This window comes from Schistocerca gregaria, chromosome 4 (genome assembly GCF_023897955.1).
Source record: "Schistocerca gregaria isolate iqSchGreg1 chromosome 4, iqSchGreg1.2, whole genome shotgun sequence".
Classification (NCBI taxonomy): domain Eukaryota; kingdom Metazoa; phylum Arthropoda; class Insecta; order Orthoptera; family Acrididae; genus Schistocerca; species Schistocerca gregaria.
The window spans coordinates 757,374,053-757,390,210 of NC_064923.1; the positions used below are offsets into that span (position 1 = coordinate 757,374,053).

General features: G+C 45.4%; 2 protein-coding genes across 3 annotated transcripts in view; both read left to right on the forward strand.

The window, feature by feature from the left end:
- Nucleotides 1-10,251, forward strand: part of LOC126267904 (muscle M-line assembly protein unc-89-like) — a gene marked incomplete at its 3' end in the record, with an annotated part of 447,423 nt that extends 437,172 nt beyond the window's left edge. The window contains exon 19 of the mRNA XM_049973214.1: nucleotides 9,607-10,251. Within this exon, the coding sequence (XP_049829171.1) occupies nucleotides 9,607-10,251 (645 nt within the window). The remainder of the gene's footprint in view (nucleotides 1-9,606) is intronic.
- Nucleotides 10,250-16,158, forward strand: part of LOC126266718 (titin homolog) — a 1,013,152-nt gene continuing 1,007,243 nt past the window's right edge. For both annotated transcript variants that reach the window (XM_049971188.1, XM_049971189.1), the window contains exon 1: nucleotides 10,250-14,316. In XM_049971188.1, coding sequence (XP_049827145.1) covers nucleotides 10,447-14,316 — 3,870 coding nt within the window. In that variant the 5' untranslated portion in view covers nucleotides 10,250-10,446. The remainder of the gene's footprint in view (nucleotides 14,317-16,158) is intronic.

Genomic DNA, 16,158 nt, shown 5'->3' on the forward strand with positions numbered 1-16,158 from the left:
TCAAAAGCGTTCTCTAAGTCTACAAATGCTAGAAACGTAGGCTTGCGTTTCCTTAAACCTGGAAGGCACAATGGATCAATAGAAGCATACATGTATCCTTGGGGAAGATGTTCATTCCTTCATGCAGTTTGTTTTTTCTCGGTATGATTGCGAATACGATCAGGACAATACAACGCGTCTGACAGGTCGCAGTGTACGTGCGTCGCCCGAAGAACACCAGGATGGTTTTACCGTACCTCCCTTGGCGACCAAACTGCTCGGATTCGAACCCAGTCGAGACTTTGTGCGAGCACCTAGATCGGGCAATGCTGGCACAGCTGGCCACATCGGTGGACTCACCGTGGCTCCACATCCCCGTCGATAGCTCCCAGAACCTCGTAACATTTATCCTGCACGTCTCGCAGCTGGAAAACGTGGTTCCTCAAGCTCTTGTCGTGTGGTGAGATTAACGTCACTGAACAGTGTAGTTCTGAAACAAGGCTGATCTTTCCCTACTTTAAGGGAAAATTTGCCCAGCTAAAGAAAATACCGAAATATTTTAAATCATTGTACTATAATTTCTCGTGTTTTATCATTTACTAAAATGGCATTTGTTTTTACCACTGTTGAGAACTTCCCTCGTGGTCATTATCAGTTGTTGGTAATCTTGTTAGTGTGTGTTGAACTATTTATAGAATTGTAGTGCTGGATATAATTTCAGTGTATGTTTACCATTGTATTTATGAATTATTCGAAATCGCCGTACCTCAGACCACCACTTGCTCTTCGATGTACACCTCCTACCAGTCTCCTACCTGTGCTGTTATTTTCTGCCCATTATAAACTGAAAATAATTAGACAGTACTTAAGCAATCCATAATTTCTTTCGGAGTCTATTACCTATTTTCATTCTGATTGAATTCCAATGTTGGAATAAGTTTTCTCTGTGTATCATCACAATATTTTAGAAGAGAGATTTCTGAGAATTCAGTGATCCCCCACTCTCTGCTTTTTCAGATACATATATCGTCCCATTGTTTCATCATTGTGTATATTACCATATTCGTTTCCTCTGAGTTTTCTTTGTCCAGATTTTGTCCTTTCATCTCAGCATCTTTTTATTTTTATTCATTTTCTCTCTGACAGTGTGTAATTTGCAGATCATGTAATTCAATTGCGAACTCCCACAGTGTGACGTGGCTGTTGCTATGTCAAATTGGTCTCAACTAGGTCACTGTCTGATGTTCTGAATAAAAATAGGTCTTTTGGCCAAACGTAAGTCTTCTCCTCAGATTCCTGGTATGCACAGCCACTAGCATTGGTAAGACAATAATACAATGCCTCACCACTGATTCTTATAGCTTCAGGCAGTATGTCCGTATATTTCTTGTCCCCCCAGGTGCTGAAACTACTCTCCAGCACAGATAATTAACCATTCAAAATTACCTGGGGTCTATTCGACACAGACGTTACTGCTAGCTGTCGGACATGGGGTGTATTTAAATGATGTTTAATGAACACGTAATGATCATAATCCTATTCCTCTCCAAGTCATTGCAAGATGTAAAGGGCGCGTTTACAAAGTGTTCAGTATACACGTATAGAAACAAAGATCACAAGATCCCTTCAGTACTATTAAATAAATGACACTCAGTTAAGTAAAACTATAATTGCTTCAATGTCTTAGCATGCAAATAATAAGAATATTAAGCATAGAAAATACATATGTCCCCTTTCCACACTCACAATTGGTGGGAATCTAGTTTCAGTATGTCGAAGAGTTGTGAAATTTCAGCACTATCGAAGTTATGTGGGACAATATGACCAGTTTATAAAAATTTAGATGCCATATAAATACCGGTAACAAAATTTTGCTTAGGTGGAATCGAAATAGCGATACAGCAAAAACGAAATCCTAACCCTGAAATAGTTCCCATCTTTTAATTTCTACCTTCGAAGAAGTCATCAAACCATTTCAGTTCCTACCCGCTCTGTAACCTGTATATAGAATTTATCGTCTTCTGATGAAAGACTCTATAGAATTAATTAATTTTTATAAATACGTAAATTTTGAAGCTACGTCCTCCACCTGATTGTGTCAGTTTGTATTCTATATTAATTTGGTTGACATTTCAATTTTTTATAAAAGACGTGTCATTGTCAAAGTAAATCAAATATTAACCATACTGAAATTGCTTCTCAAGGTATTCTCTTTACATTTATAGCTAGCTACAACCATATTTGTAATTACTGCATCTACGAAACCTTACCTTATTTTACCAAAACGCGAGACTAAAAAGTAAATAGTCTATCATTCTGTGAACATCAATATTAAGGTTAGTAATCCTATACACATCTCTTCATCTACCGGTTTTGCTTTTTGACATTTGAGTGTACAAAAGCATATTGTAATAACCAATACTGAACCTAGTACATCACGGTATGAAATAAGTGTAGGCAATTTGCCAATCAAATGTCATAGTTTTCGTTTGGAATGTTCAGGCTTGTACATTAACTGTGCGTCAAAGTATGACACTAACTATGCGAGTAGTGGTGATAGCACGAGTACATATACAGGAGTTAAGAAACTACATACATAAATTAGAAGCTTTCTTTCAGCAATTGAGGTAACAATAAAAACTGAATAATTTTCACAATTAACTGCAGACTTTCTAATTTCTATTCAAATTTAATGTTGAAAATGACCAATGCATTGAATTATGAGGCATGATCATCGGAGGAAGATATTAAATAGGGTGCAGTAGAAACCTAAAAAATTATCGATAATAGGATTAATCTGTTTCTAGTAAAACAATAGTATTCTTTACCAGATTGGATCTGAGTGATGAATTCATTATGACAGATCATTTTCAGTGACAAGAAAACTAAGATTTCTCCAATAATCTACGCCTAGGCATTAAACTAAAAGTTGTAAATGATTCGAGTAAGAGAAGCCCAGGACTGACAACATTAAATTGCTTACAGAATATTAGAAACAGAAGCATTAAGTGCTTCAGGTTGTGTCTGAGTAGGACCATACGTTTCCACGGCATAGAAAACAGACATTATCAAATAAAAAAAGATTTCTAACCCGAATATGATTTTTCACGGTATTTACCTTTTATGCATTATAAACAATTGTGTTATATATTAAGTTATTAATGTTTAGCGCTTTTGCTGTCTCAGTTACACATTTTTTTTTACAATCCGACTAGTTTCTATCAATATTTGATCATCTTCAGATTTGTGCAGTTGTGTAAGCCATGAGCACATTGAAATATACATCAGAATACTGTACTCTACTGTGTACCTGCTTATGGATACGACAGATTGCTTATACTGTCACACGGATCTGAATATGGTAAAATATCGCTGGAAACTAATCAAGCCATAAAAATAACTGTGTAATTCAGAGGGAAAAATAAACAACAAAATTTAAACACCATGACAGATACTTTACAATATTATTAAAGTTACTGCAGAAATACTTATTATTAAGTTAAAGTAATGACTATTTTGGTTTGTTAGCTACTTCTATGCAACATTTCGCAACTAAAAGTAAATGAAACTTTATGCGAGTTTTCGTTTCTCCAAATGTTGAGTCCAAAAGGTACAACTTTTCCTTTTCCTATTATGCAAAAATTCCATACCACCCATTTTTTAGGGTTCCATGCCTGAATCGGTAAAAATGAAACTCTTATGGGATCATTTTGTTGTCTGTCTGGCTGTCTGTCTGTCCGGCTCTGAAGGCCGTTTCTCTCAGGAGTGGGTGGAGGCATATCCCATACTAAGGCTTACACTCCCTTCGCAGTGTGAAAAATTTAAATTTCTAAATCAGTGCAATCAAAAGACACAGCCTTTTGTGTACACATTTCGATACTGGCAAATTCATTCAATAAACTCTATAGGGTGCTTTCCGTTGACCTTGAGTCGTGAAATCTGTCAATATACAAGGTTTTGCAGTATGTGGCGCCCTGAAAATATTGTAAGGTGGCTTGGCCGCGTGGGCCGCTCGGCTACCCGGGGCTCGGCAGCAAGCGCTTGGTGCAGACCGTCAGCCGGACGAGGGGGCTAGCCCCGGGGCCTGGTCCAGCTGCGTGGCTGGGAATTCCACTGTAACGGTGTGCTGATGAAGGAGACACGCCGGGAGTTCCAAAGGTGGCGGACTTTGTGAAACGTTAACGGCAGACATTTCGCAATTCGTATAGAAATTAATAGTAGCCAGATGAATCATGGTGCCTCGAAAAGAACATTACCATTATCTGCACGACAATTCTGATGGTGTAATTAAATTTTCAATTTCTTTATTAGTTTAAAGATTAGTATCTGATTGTAAATTATACAAGTTGCATGCAGCAACGAATTTGCAAAATATAGACGATTCATCCGATTTTGTTGATCGCCGTGTCTTTAGAAAGCTATTAGTGTAAACCTAAATCGGTAAGAATTACAGGCATGTGACTTGAGTAGTACTTGAGTTATTGGAGGTCAAAGTGGCCGATTAGTATCGATCGCGTCAGGCCATAAGTATTCCACAGTTTCACGAAAAAACGGTAGAAGCATGCTTATAAATATATTTATTCATCTATATTTTTGTTTATATGCGATATATACTATTCATGAAGAAATTTGTCAAATATTTACTGTATTTTAGAAAGCACAGAGTCACTAGGCTACTGGCCTACCTTTTGTTCTATTCTTTTGATATCCGTTTATTTAATTTGTTTATGTATCTAATAATCTATGTTAGAGCGTGTTTATGGTCCAGCAGTAGGAATATTTATTTAATTTCAAGCTATTTAAATGTAACTCCAGTATCCCCTATGTGTTTAAATATGTGGTCACGGCAGATGCAAATACTTGGGAGTGCCGACTTGTGCACCTGTGAGATATTCGTAGCAGTGAAGACGTAGTGTGCGTTTGGAAGTGAATATCTCGCGAGCTATGTTGTTGCTCATATCTAATAACAGTAGGAATCTATTGTTTCCCTGTTATTCAACTTAAATTTTATTTAATTGCTGGAACATCAACACCAATAAGTGTTTTGTAGAAATATACCGCATTCTCAAAAGTACTTCTACTATGGTACTCGTCATTTAAACTCGTTAAGATAGTACCTGCAGATTTTATTTGATTGCAATCTTTCATTTATAAACGTCTATGTTACGTTCAACATTCGCAATTTCCGAGTGACAGAAACCTTCGACGATTCGATTCATGTGTATATTGATATTTTATACTGTAGACTCAGCAGTATTTGGCCTGTAATGCGGCAACTACGTATCATAGCCCCTAGACAACGAAACCAGCCAAAACTTTTAATATTTCAACACTGAGTCGGAGGGTACGTTGTTGGGGGCCACCCACCTCATTTCATTTCATTTTTAGATAAGAAAGCCCGCAAGTACGAGTAAAAGAAAAAATCCAAAAATTATTAATTTGTAATTATGTCGCACGAAAAAATATTTTTTGTCGTTTATTATCTGACTATCGGTCATTCCGTCTGTTAGTGCCGATATTTCTCAGGAACGAGTAGAGCTATCAAGTTGAAATTTACGTCAGGTACTAAGGCCTACGGTTTCTTGACGATGTAAAAACTGTAATATTCTAAGTCGATGCAGTCACAAGATACAGCCGTTTATGTCACATACTTTCATAGTCTCAGACTCACTCAACAAAATCTATGGATGGACTGCTTACATGCTTGTTGTGTCTGGAAGTCTAGAGGTAAAGTGTGTGCCTGGAAACTGAGAGGTTGCGGAATCGAACCTCGGTGACAGCGTGAATTTTCAGTCTTCGTTTTAATCTAGCTCTCACTTCTTAAGGGCATGAGGAGTCGCCAGAACAACTCATGATCCGATTTTCACAGTAAACAGTAGGTCCCCTTTTCCCGAGGTGGCTAGCTGGAGTGGCTTAGGCACACGCAGGTAGCTGAGGTAGCGTCCAGTAGAAAGATTATACCAGATGAAATTATTATTATTATTATTATTATTATTATTGTTATTGTTGTTATTTTATTATTAGCGAATGTCCTCATTGGAGAACGAAAAGCAGATGATTTTCAATGTTTCTATCCCAATATTTCTACATTTTCTCCCCGAAGGGCTTCTTTTTTCTTCGGTCCACTTTGGTCGGTATGGTTTTCGTTCCGTCTCTGGAGTAAACTTCCACTTATCAATTTTGCTTGAAAATGTATCCATGTCTGATGTGTCTGTTACGTCAAATTTTGCTGCTGTCAAAATCTTGTGAACTTGTTGCTCAGGTGTTGATGCCTTAAGTGATGTCACATAATCCAATAGACGTTTAGTTATTTATCTGTGTCCAGGTAATCTGCCTAGGTGTCTATACAATTTAATTTTCTGATGTCAATTGCGAAGTTTGATACTTTCTCTGTTATCTCTATGGTTTGCAGTCTGTATCCACCTTGTGTGTATCGTGGTTTCAGAATTTTTCTAATAACCTTTCTCTCTACTGTCTTAATTTCATGTAAATATATTTTTCTATTCAGTGAGAGTGTTTCACTTGCATGTGTGACTATCGGTTTGATTACTGTATTGTACTGTATGATTTTAGTGCCTTTTGACAGGCATTTATCAAATCTGGAACAAGTCCAGACGCATTCTTGATTTTCTGCAATCTGTTTCTCCCGTTATTTTTTAACTTCTGTTGGTTTAATAATTTCACCGGGATACTTAAGGTGTTTCACTCTGTTGATTTCACCATAATTTGTTTTAAATTTCGCAATATCTAACTTGAGACACATCAATTCAGTCTTCTCAAAGGAGATTTACAAGGCAACCTTCTCTGTACATTCTTTGAGGGTCTTGATTTCTTTTACTGCTGTTTCTTCACTGTCAGTGACAATCGCTAAGTCTTTTGAGAACAATAAATACAGACCGTTCAATTCCTCTTTGAATAATAGTGGCGAGATCCCATCTCTTCACCTTACTCGTCTTTTAATTAAAAATGGCTCCGAAATTTCATTTATAAATTTAGTTTTTGATTTGGTTGCTGTCACAGTTTGTTCGATCAGTTTTCGAGTTTTGGTGTCTAGTCCGCGTCGTTTTACAATGTTGATAGGGATTGTTTACCTACAGAAAAGTGTGGTTTTTAAAAATCGACGTATGAGCAGACTATAGGTTTCCACCTGATTGCTTTAATTTTTAAAATAGTTTTAAGATTAAAGACCTGTTACGGGCATTATCTGTTAGGTCGAAAGGCTGCTATGTAATATGAAATTGTATGTTCTAATTGTTCTTACGCCCTCTTTATGAGACACACGGATAAAAAGTAAGTAATTGGAAAAAATGAAATGCCTCTGATCTCTCTCCCGTTTTGTGCAATGGATGAGTTAGTGCACATTCCCAACCCTATGGAATTTTTTCTGTCTCACATATGTCTTGTATGATTTGAGTGATCACTTTTAAGGAATTTGGACCAAGGTTCTTCAGTAGTTCAGCTACAACTTCATGCTGTTATTATTATTATTGGTGAATTGTCCCCATAATTGGAAGACGTTAATCAAATAACTCGATCAAATTTTTTTGAGCTCTTCTTGTTCTTCCAATAGGCTTTCATTCTTTCCGAAAACGCTTGTTTTCGCTCAAAAACTGGTTCAAATTGCTCTGAGCAATATGGGACTTAACATCTGAGGTCATCAGTCGCCTACAACTTAGAACTACTTCAACCTAACTAACCTAAGGACATCACACACATCCATGTCCGAGGCAGGATTCGAACCTACCACCTAGCGGTAACGCGGTTCCAGACGAAGCGCCTAGAACCGCTCAGCCATAACGGCCGGCCTTCTTTGCGCTCATCCGACCACTTTTTTCAATATTTTTTTTTTCTTTTGGTTGCTCTGGTATAACTGCCCATTTGTCTACTTTGTGTCTGAAGGTGTCTATGCAGGGTGAAAAGTATTTAAACCGACAAACTCTGGGAGGTTGTAGGGGACATCAAAACAAATATGTTTCCCTAGTGTCATTTCTTCCTATGAGGATTATTTAAACCGGTGGAGGCCATACTACGCTTGTCAGTTGTTAGAGGCCGTATTACGATGTTGAGTTGTTAGAGGGCATATTACGCTCTTCAGTTGTAGGCAACTGTTGTCCACCAGCGTAGTAGTGCATTGTCTCTGTTTACTAATGGAGCGATACACCTGGAGTGAGTTCACTGATATGGTTGGTGCGTACTACGTAGCGCACCACAACGGACGAGCCGCACAGCTCGCCGTATCCCGCATCATACGACCTTTGCTGCTGTGTACCAACGTCTGCGTGAGACCGGCTCATTTAGCAGATTACCTGGACAGGGACGCCGGCGCACGGTATGAACGCTGGAATTTGAGGAAGCTGTCTTGCAGCATGTGGAGCGGAATCCTTCAGTCAGTGCGGTTCTTCGTTAATGTGTGGGTCGGTGTTGTTGGGGAGTGAGTAATTGGGCTGTATCTGCTACCTAGGCCATTAAATGGTAGGCAATATTACAATTTTCTCGCCAGAGCTTTGCCAAAATTACTGAAGACGTCGCGCTCCCTACAAGGCAACGCATGTGGTTCCAACATAAAGGGGCGCCTGCACATTTCGGTCGTCGTGTGCGTCGATTCCTGTACCGACGTTTCCCAGAAACGTGGATTGGCAGAGGTGGTCCTGTACCATGGCCTGCTCGATCCCCAGACGTGTCCCCTCTGGACTTTTATGTGTAGGGATAGATGCGCAACCCTGACCCGCTACTCCTGTTGCATGAGAAGAGGATCTGGTTGCTCGGATAGTAGCAGCAGCAGGAACAATTCAGGATACTCCTGGGGTTTTGCCCGTGTCAGACAGAACATGATCCGAGGTGTAACCTTTGTTTACGTGTCAATGGAGGCATTTTTGAAAATCCACTGTAAGTGAAATTGGGTTGTGTTAATGTGTTGTCTCTTGGTCATAAAAAATGGAAAAGTGTTTGTTGGTTTAATTAATTTGCGACCAGAGAAATCTTCCTCTACCGGTTTAAATATTCTTCATGGGAAAAATGACATTAGGGAAAAGTATTTGTTTCGATGTCCCCTACAACCTCCCAGAGTTTGTCGGTTTAAGTACTGTTCACCCTATAGAATGTCGGCTGGTCTTACGTTTGCATTATTTAGGTCCTTTCGAATTTCATCTAGGAAAGGTGTGGAATTCTTAAGTGGTGGTTAGAAAATCTATTATTCTCTTCGCCAATCAATTTTATGGTTGTCCGCTGAGATGGCCAAAGAATTTCATTAGCCTTTTCGTAACATCAGTTTCAATGTTTGAAAACTTAACCTGTTGTTTTAATTGATTGTAGCCTATGAACCTCTTCTGTATGTTTTCCGTCTTGAATTTTCCTGATGATCTTTATTCTTATGTCTTCAAGCCACTGTCTTCAGTTCAGTTTTAGTGTTTCATTATTATTATTATTATTATTATTATTATTATTATTATTATCATTTACATACATAATGACTATTGTACAGAACCCTCAGAGCCCGAGTCCTATTCGGACTTGTCGGGCTTGTGTACAACAGAAACTGGTCGGCAACACTGGAAAATGTGAGGCACCGTAATTTACAGACGTTGTTTGTGATATGAAGAAACGACACATGGAACTTTTCTGATCCAGGCCGTGCTGGAGGCTAGTGGTGACACTCGGCTGTTCGAGAACGCGGGCCGGTCCATCCTGTCGACGCTGGAGAGGCCGTTCCAGGACCTGCAGCGGGGCATCGCGGCGCTGGAGGAGCAGGTGGGCGGCGAGGGCCCGTCCTCCGGCGTGCTGGGCGCGTCCATCCTGGAGGCGGTGCTGTCGCCGCTGCGCGAGCTGCAGAGCGGCATCGCGCAAGTGCAGCGGCAGGCCGCCACAGAGGCGGAGGAGGACGGCTTCGAGCCCGACGTCAAGCGCTACGCCGTGCTGAAGACGCTGTCGGGGCCGGTGGCCGAGCTGCAGCGCGCCGTCGTCGAGATCGGCGAGCGCTTCAGCGTGGAGGCGGCGGTGGCCGGCGGCGGCGGCGGCGCCGGCGTCGCCGCGGCGCTGCTGGAGGCGCTGGAGCGCTCCGTGGACCAGCTGACGCGCCGCGCCGTCTCCGTGTCCAAGCTGGCCGTGCTGCGCGGTAAGACGGTCTCGGAGACAGAGGGCCTCGCCGTGCTCGGCAACCTGGCGCCGCCGCTCGTCAAGCTGCAGAAGGAGGTCATCCGGGCGCAGAACGAGCTGCGGGTGCGGCCGGCGGAGGGCGCGGGCGGGGGCGGCAGCGGGGGCGGCAGCGGGGGCGAGGCGGAGGGCGCCGCCGAGCAGGCGGCCGCGTGGGGCGCCGCCGCCGTCAGGGCGCTGGCCAAGCCGCTGGCCGACTTCCGGAGAGGCCTGCTGGCGGTCGAGCGGCAGCTGGCGGCCGAATCTGCGGAGGAGCCCATCCGCGAGGGGCAGATCGCCGCGGCGCTGCGGGCGCTGGCCGACCCCGTCGCCGACCTCATGAGGGGCATCGACGGGCTGCAGGAGGCCCAAGTGGGCCAGCCCAACGAGGAACTCACCCAGCCGTTCCGGGAGCTGCAGAGGGGCCTCACTCAGGTGCAGCAGGTAGTGTTCGAAACGTCTCCCGAACTCATACCGGCCTCCGGTGTCGTGAAGAAACTGACCGTGTCGTTACAAGAGGTGACCAAAAAACTAACTGACGTAGATGCTGCGGTTGTAGGGTCACTCACGCCTGAAACAGAACTGGCGTCCAAATTAACAGGCCTGGCTCAGCCGATGAAGCAATTAAAGAAGGGTCTGGTTCAGATAGCCCAAGCGACTAGCTTCTCTGGGGAAGGACTCGACATCCCCGCCATTGCTACTCTCGTACAACCGCTGGTTCAACTGCAGAAGGGTCTCGAGAAGATGGAGAGACAGTTGACTGCTGCTGCTCAGTCTGTCGACCCCACACCCGAGAAGAAACTCACCGCTATAATAGAGCCCATTAAGGAAATGCAGAAAGGAATCAGAGCTATTAAACGGCAAGCCATCCTCGAACCCCAGTCTACAAATCTGGAATGTCTGGAGAGCCTCGTCCAGCCCTTCGAAAATCTGAAGAGGCAACTGGAGGAAATTGAAAGAAAGAGACCTGAGTCGCCTGGTATAAGATTGCTGGACGAGGTAGTAAGCGCGGCAGAGGCGCTGCACGCTGGAATAGAGTCTATAGAGAAACACGCTGCTCTCCTAGATGCACGAGACAAAAGCAAGCTGGAGGTCTTGAGTACCCTTCAGGAGCCACTAACGGAGTTGCGTACACAGTTGTCTGAGGTGGAACGCTGTAGTCTGGAAGGCTCTGGCAAAGAAACTGTTACAGAAATAATAACAATTTCAGCTTTGAAGAAGCTTGCGGAACCACTGAAAGAAATGTCGAAAGCGATAGAAAATATTGATCAGCGGCTTCATTATGGAACAGAAGAAGTTACTGAGAAAATGGACTTACCAGACATTAAAAACTTGGCGAGTCCAATCAGAGAATTGCAACGAAGCCTTTCTGTTGTTCAGCAGCAGGCCATCTTAGAATCTGGCGTAGCTCAGGATCTGACAGGACCGTCCATCCTAGAGAGTCTGTTTCAGCCACTACAAAAGCTCCAGAAGAGCTTAGTGATTGTCCAAGCTCGAACACAAGAGACTACCCAGCTGAAAAAGTCGAGCTCTGCCGTCATTCAGGAACTATCACAATCTGTAGAATCGCTGAAGAACGAAATAGATACTCTGCAGAAGGTGAAACTGACAGAAGTGAAGCCCAAAGTCCAGACCGGAACTCTGACTGTCCTAGAAGCACTGAAGAAACCTCTGGAGGAAATGCACAAATCTGTAGCGACCATTGAGGAGCAGATTGTAAAAGAAGCCGAGGCTAGGGGAATACAGTCTGAAGTGGCGGATCTGTCCGTATTGGAAGGATTTATCGAACCGATAAGGGCTCTCCAAGCAGAGTTGAAATCTATAGATAAGGCCGCATTAGAGGAAAAATCCGCTACTGTCGCAGTGCTTGAGAAGTTGTCAGCTCCCGTGCTGGAGTTACGGCGCACTTTCGAGGCAGCGGAGCAACTGGCGACTCAGGAGGCGGAACCAGTCTACGGCAAGGCGTGCATTTCTGCCCTGCAGATACTCTCAGAGCCCATTCGCAGCTTCGAGCAGAGTCTTGCCGCAGTGGAAGAGCACCGGGAAGCGGCGGCGAGGACCGCGCAGGTGAAGGAGCGCGTGAAGGTCATCTCCGACGTAGCCAGACAAGTGCGGCGCGTGCACCACGGCGCGGAGGCGCTAGAGAAGTGCGCGTCGGCGGAACCCAAAACCAAACTGAGGCGCAAGTCGGGTCTGGCTGCGCTGGGCACGCTCTGCGCACCGCTCCAAGAAATTCTGACCCAACTCCAGTCAGCCGAGGCCACGATGACTTCGCCTAAGGAGACGGTGTCCGAAGAGGCCGCCGTCCAGTCGCTGGAGAGCTTATCCCAGCCCCTTGAGGCCTTCGAGAGCGCCGTCCAAACTGTGCAGCGGCTCATCTCCGATCCAAACAGTGCTGAAGCTGAGCGCGGTGCAGCGGTAACCGCTCTCGCGAGTGCCGTCAGTGAACTGCGTCAATGCGTAGCAAAAGTTTACCAGCAGGCAGTGCTCGAATCGGGGGTCGGCCCCGGAATGGAGAAGTCCTCCGTTCTCGCGCCTCTAACGGCACCTCTGCACCGACTTCAGAAGGCGCTCGCTGCGGTGGAAGAGCGAAAGATGCTGCGAGCCGTCAAGATCGAGCCGAGCGTCCATAAAGCCAGCATTCTAGTCCTGGAAAGCATTTCCCACGCTGCTGAAGACCTCGCTCGAGCAGCCGACGTCCGAGAGGAGGCTAAACCCACCGCACTTGCAGTGCTGGCTGAACCACTGCTGAAGCTCAAGTCCAGTGCCGAGCAGGCGGAACAGCGGCTCGTAGAGTCCAGTGTAAAGGAGCTGCCACATCGGGCGACAGTCGACATACTACAAGGCGTAGCGCAGCCGCTGGAAACACTGGCTTTGACCATAGAGCAAGAGAAGCCGCTGGAAGAAGTGGCGGCATCTCTGGAGAAAGTACAGCACGGAATAGCGACACTACAGCGTCAGTCCTCTGAAGAGGGCACAGCTCCAGAGAAACGTATTCTGGCGGAAATGGCAGGACCGTTGAGAGAGCTTCAGCAGAAATTAGTGGTCCTGTCTGAGGAAGTAGCCAAGAAGGTTACAGTCAAAGAAGTACCAGTGCCAGAAACGCTCAAAGCTGTACGTTCGCGTGTAGATGAAATAAAGAAGGACATCGCTCTTATAGAGAGAACGGGCGAAGAAATGACGGAAGCAGCTGCCAAAGAAACCTTAAATCAGGTGAAAGAGAACCTCGCACAGATACACGAGCAAGTCTTGCAAGAAGCAGAGGGAGAGAAGCTGGGTTCGGCACCTGCTGGAGTGTCAGTACTGGAAGCGTTGGCGACGCCAGTGGAGGAACTGCAGAAAGGTGTAGCTATAATCGAGGAGCAGAAGATGCTGGAGACAGATATCGAAGCGAAAGTAGCTGCCATTCTCCAAACTCTTGCCGGGCCAGCGCAAGAGTTACAGCGAAGTTTGGAGCGAATAGAGCACCAGGTTCAGGCCCGAAGTGCCACCACTGAAGCGCTTCCGTCGTCCCAGCAGGCAACGGTGTCTCAAGTAGATCTAGAAGGAGCGAGTGCCGTCCTCGCTACAGCTGAGTCGCAGATTGCGGGAGCCTGGGAAGAAGCCCAAACGACGGCTCCACTGGAGCCGTCGGCAGTCGCCGCCGAGTCCCGCGAGCAGCAGTTAGAGAAAGCGTCCGTTACAGCGGTGCAGGCGCTGAGCGAACCCCTCCAGCACATCCGTCGGGCTCTGGCGGAGGTGGAAGAACGGGCCACAGAGCAGGCTGAGGAGCTGAGCGGCGAGTCGCGCGCGGTGCTGGCCGCGCTGTCGCGGCAGGTGTCTGAGCTGGAGAAGGGCGTGGCCGCCGTGGAGCAGCAGGTGGCGCTGGAGACGACGGCGCACGACGAGGAGGCGCAGGCGCGGCTGGTGAGCGCGCTGGCGCGGCCCGCCGCCGAGCTCCAGCGCAGCCTGGAGCAGCTGGAGGCGCTGGAGCAGCTGGAGGCGCTGCCGCTGGAGGCGCGCCCGGCCGCCCTCTCCGGCGTTGCCGCCGCCATCGCGCGGCCCGTCCAGGAGGTCCAGAAGAGCGTCGCCGCCCTCGAGCAGAGCGTCGTCCTCCTGGAGAGCGTCGGAGAGCCGGAGGCCGTCAGGAAGAGGAGCCTCGAGTCGCTCAAGGCCGTCGTCACGCCGGTGGACGAGCTGCAGCGGAGCCTCACCCAGATACAAGAGGAGGTGAGGGGGATGGGCAGGGCGCACCATTTGTCCAAACGTGTGATTCGCTTAACAAGGCATGTTTCGCGATGAAATCATCCCAATACCAAGGTCTATGGAAAAAGGGAAACGAATCATTACTTGCCAATATTACACATGCTGCCGTACATGTGGTCTGTCTGTATTGCCATCCAGTATTATGTACCTTAAAAGCAGTGTGGCTCGTTATTTTCAGGTTATTGTTCCTTGCTGTTGGGGCTGTGTTTTTGATATTTTGTCTAAACCAGCAAGGATTTTTCTGGAGACTAGAAATCTACTAACCATGGGTTTCGTAAAAGACGGTCCTGTGAAACCCAGCTCGCGCTATTCGTCCACGAGACTCAGAGGGCCATACACACTGGTTCACAGGTAGACGCCGTGTTTCTTGACTTCCGCAAGGCGTTCGATACAGTTCCTCACAGTCGTTTAATGAACAAAGTAAGAGCATATGGACTTTAAGACCGATTATGTGATTGGATTGAAAAGTTTCTAGATAACAGAACGCAGCATGTCATTCTCAATGGAGAGAAGTCTTCCGGAGTAAGAGTGATTTCAGGTGTGCCGCAGGAGAGTGTCATAGGACTGTAGCTATTCACAATATACATAAATGACCTTGTGGATGACATCGGATGATGCTGTGGTATATCGAGAGGTTGTAACAACGGAAAAATGCATTGAAATGCAGGAGGATCCACAGCGAATTGACACATGGTGCAGGGAATGGCAATTGAATCTCAATGTATACAAGTGTAATGTGCTGCGAATACATAGAAAGATAGATCCCTTATCATTTAGCTACAATATAGCAGGTCAGCAACTGGAAGCAGTTAATTCCATAAATTGTCTGGGAGCATGCATTAGGAGTGATTTAAAATGGAATGATCATATAAAGCTCATCGTCGGTAAAGCAGATGCCAGACTGAGATTCATTGGAAGAATCCTAAGGAAATGCAATCCGAAAACTAAGGAAGTAGGTTACAGTGCACTTGTTCGCCCACTGCTTGAATACTGCTCAGCAGTGTGGGATCCGTACCAGATAGGGTTGATAGAAGAGATAGAGAAGATCCAACGGAGAGCAGAGCGCTTCGTTACAGGATCATTTAGTAATCGCGAAAGCGTTACGGAGATGATAGATAAACTCCAGTGGAAGACTCTGCAAGACAGACGCTCACTAGCTCTGTGCAGGCTTTTGTTGAAGTTTTGAGAACGTACCTTCATCGAGGAGTCAAGCAGTATATTGCTCCCTCCTACATATATCTCGCGAAGAGACCATGAGGATAAAATCAGAGAGATTAGAGCCCACATGGAGGCATACCAACAATCCTTCTTTCCACGAACAATACGACACTGGAACAGAAGGGGAAGCGATAGAGGTACTCAAGGTACCCTCCGCCACACACCGTCAGGTAGCTTGCGGAGTATGGATGTAGATGTAGATGTAGAAGGTAAAACAGAGGCCACTACTTCCACCACATCAAGTGGATTTAGCCGTGAACACTTCCCAGTTTATCAATGGGGAATAATTGGACATGATTATTACTGTTATCAGTGTCATGCCAGGCCAGTGATATTGAATCTTTGTCCTATTCTTAATGCTGCGAGACCTGCACGACCTTATAACGACCGTTATAGTTCTGCATTATTCTGTGACACTAGAGGTGATTTCACGTACCGGAAGGGAGAATGTAAGATTAAAGGACTCATTTATCAAACATTTGAAAATTGAACAATAATACAACCAAATTGGGGTGGGGGAAGAAAGATTCGAGTTCAGCAGCCTGCCCCAACGTACGTTCATAACAAGCCACGATAGCAGGAGAAATG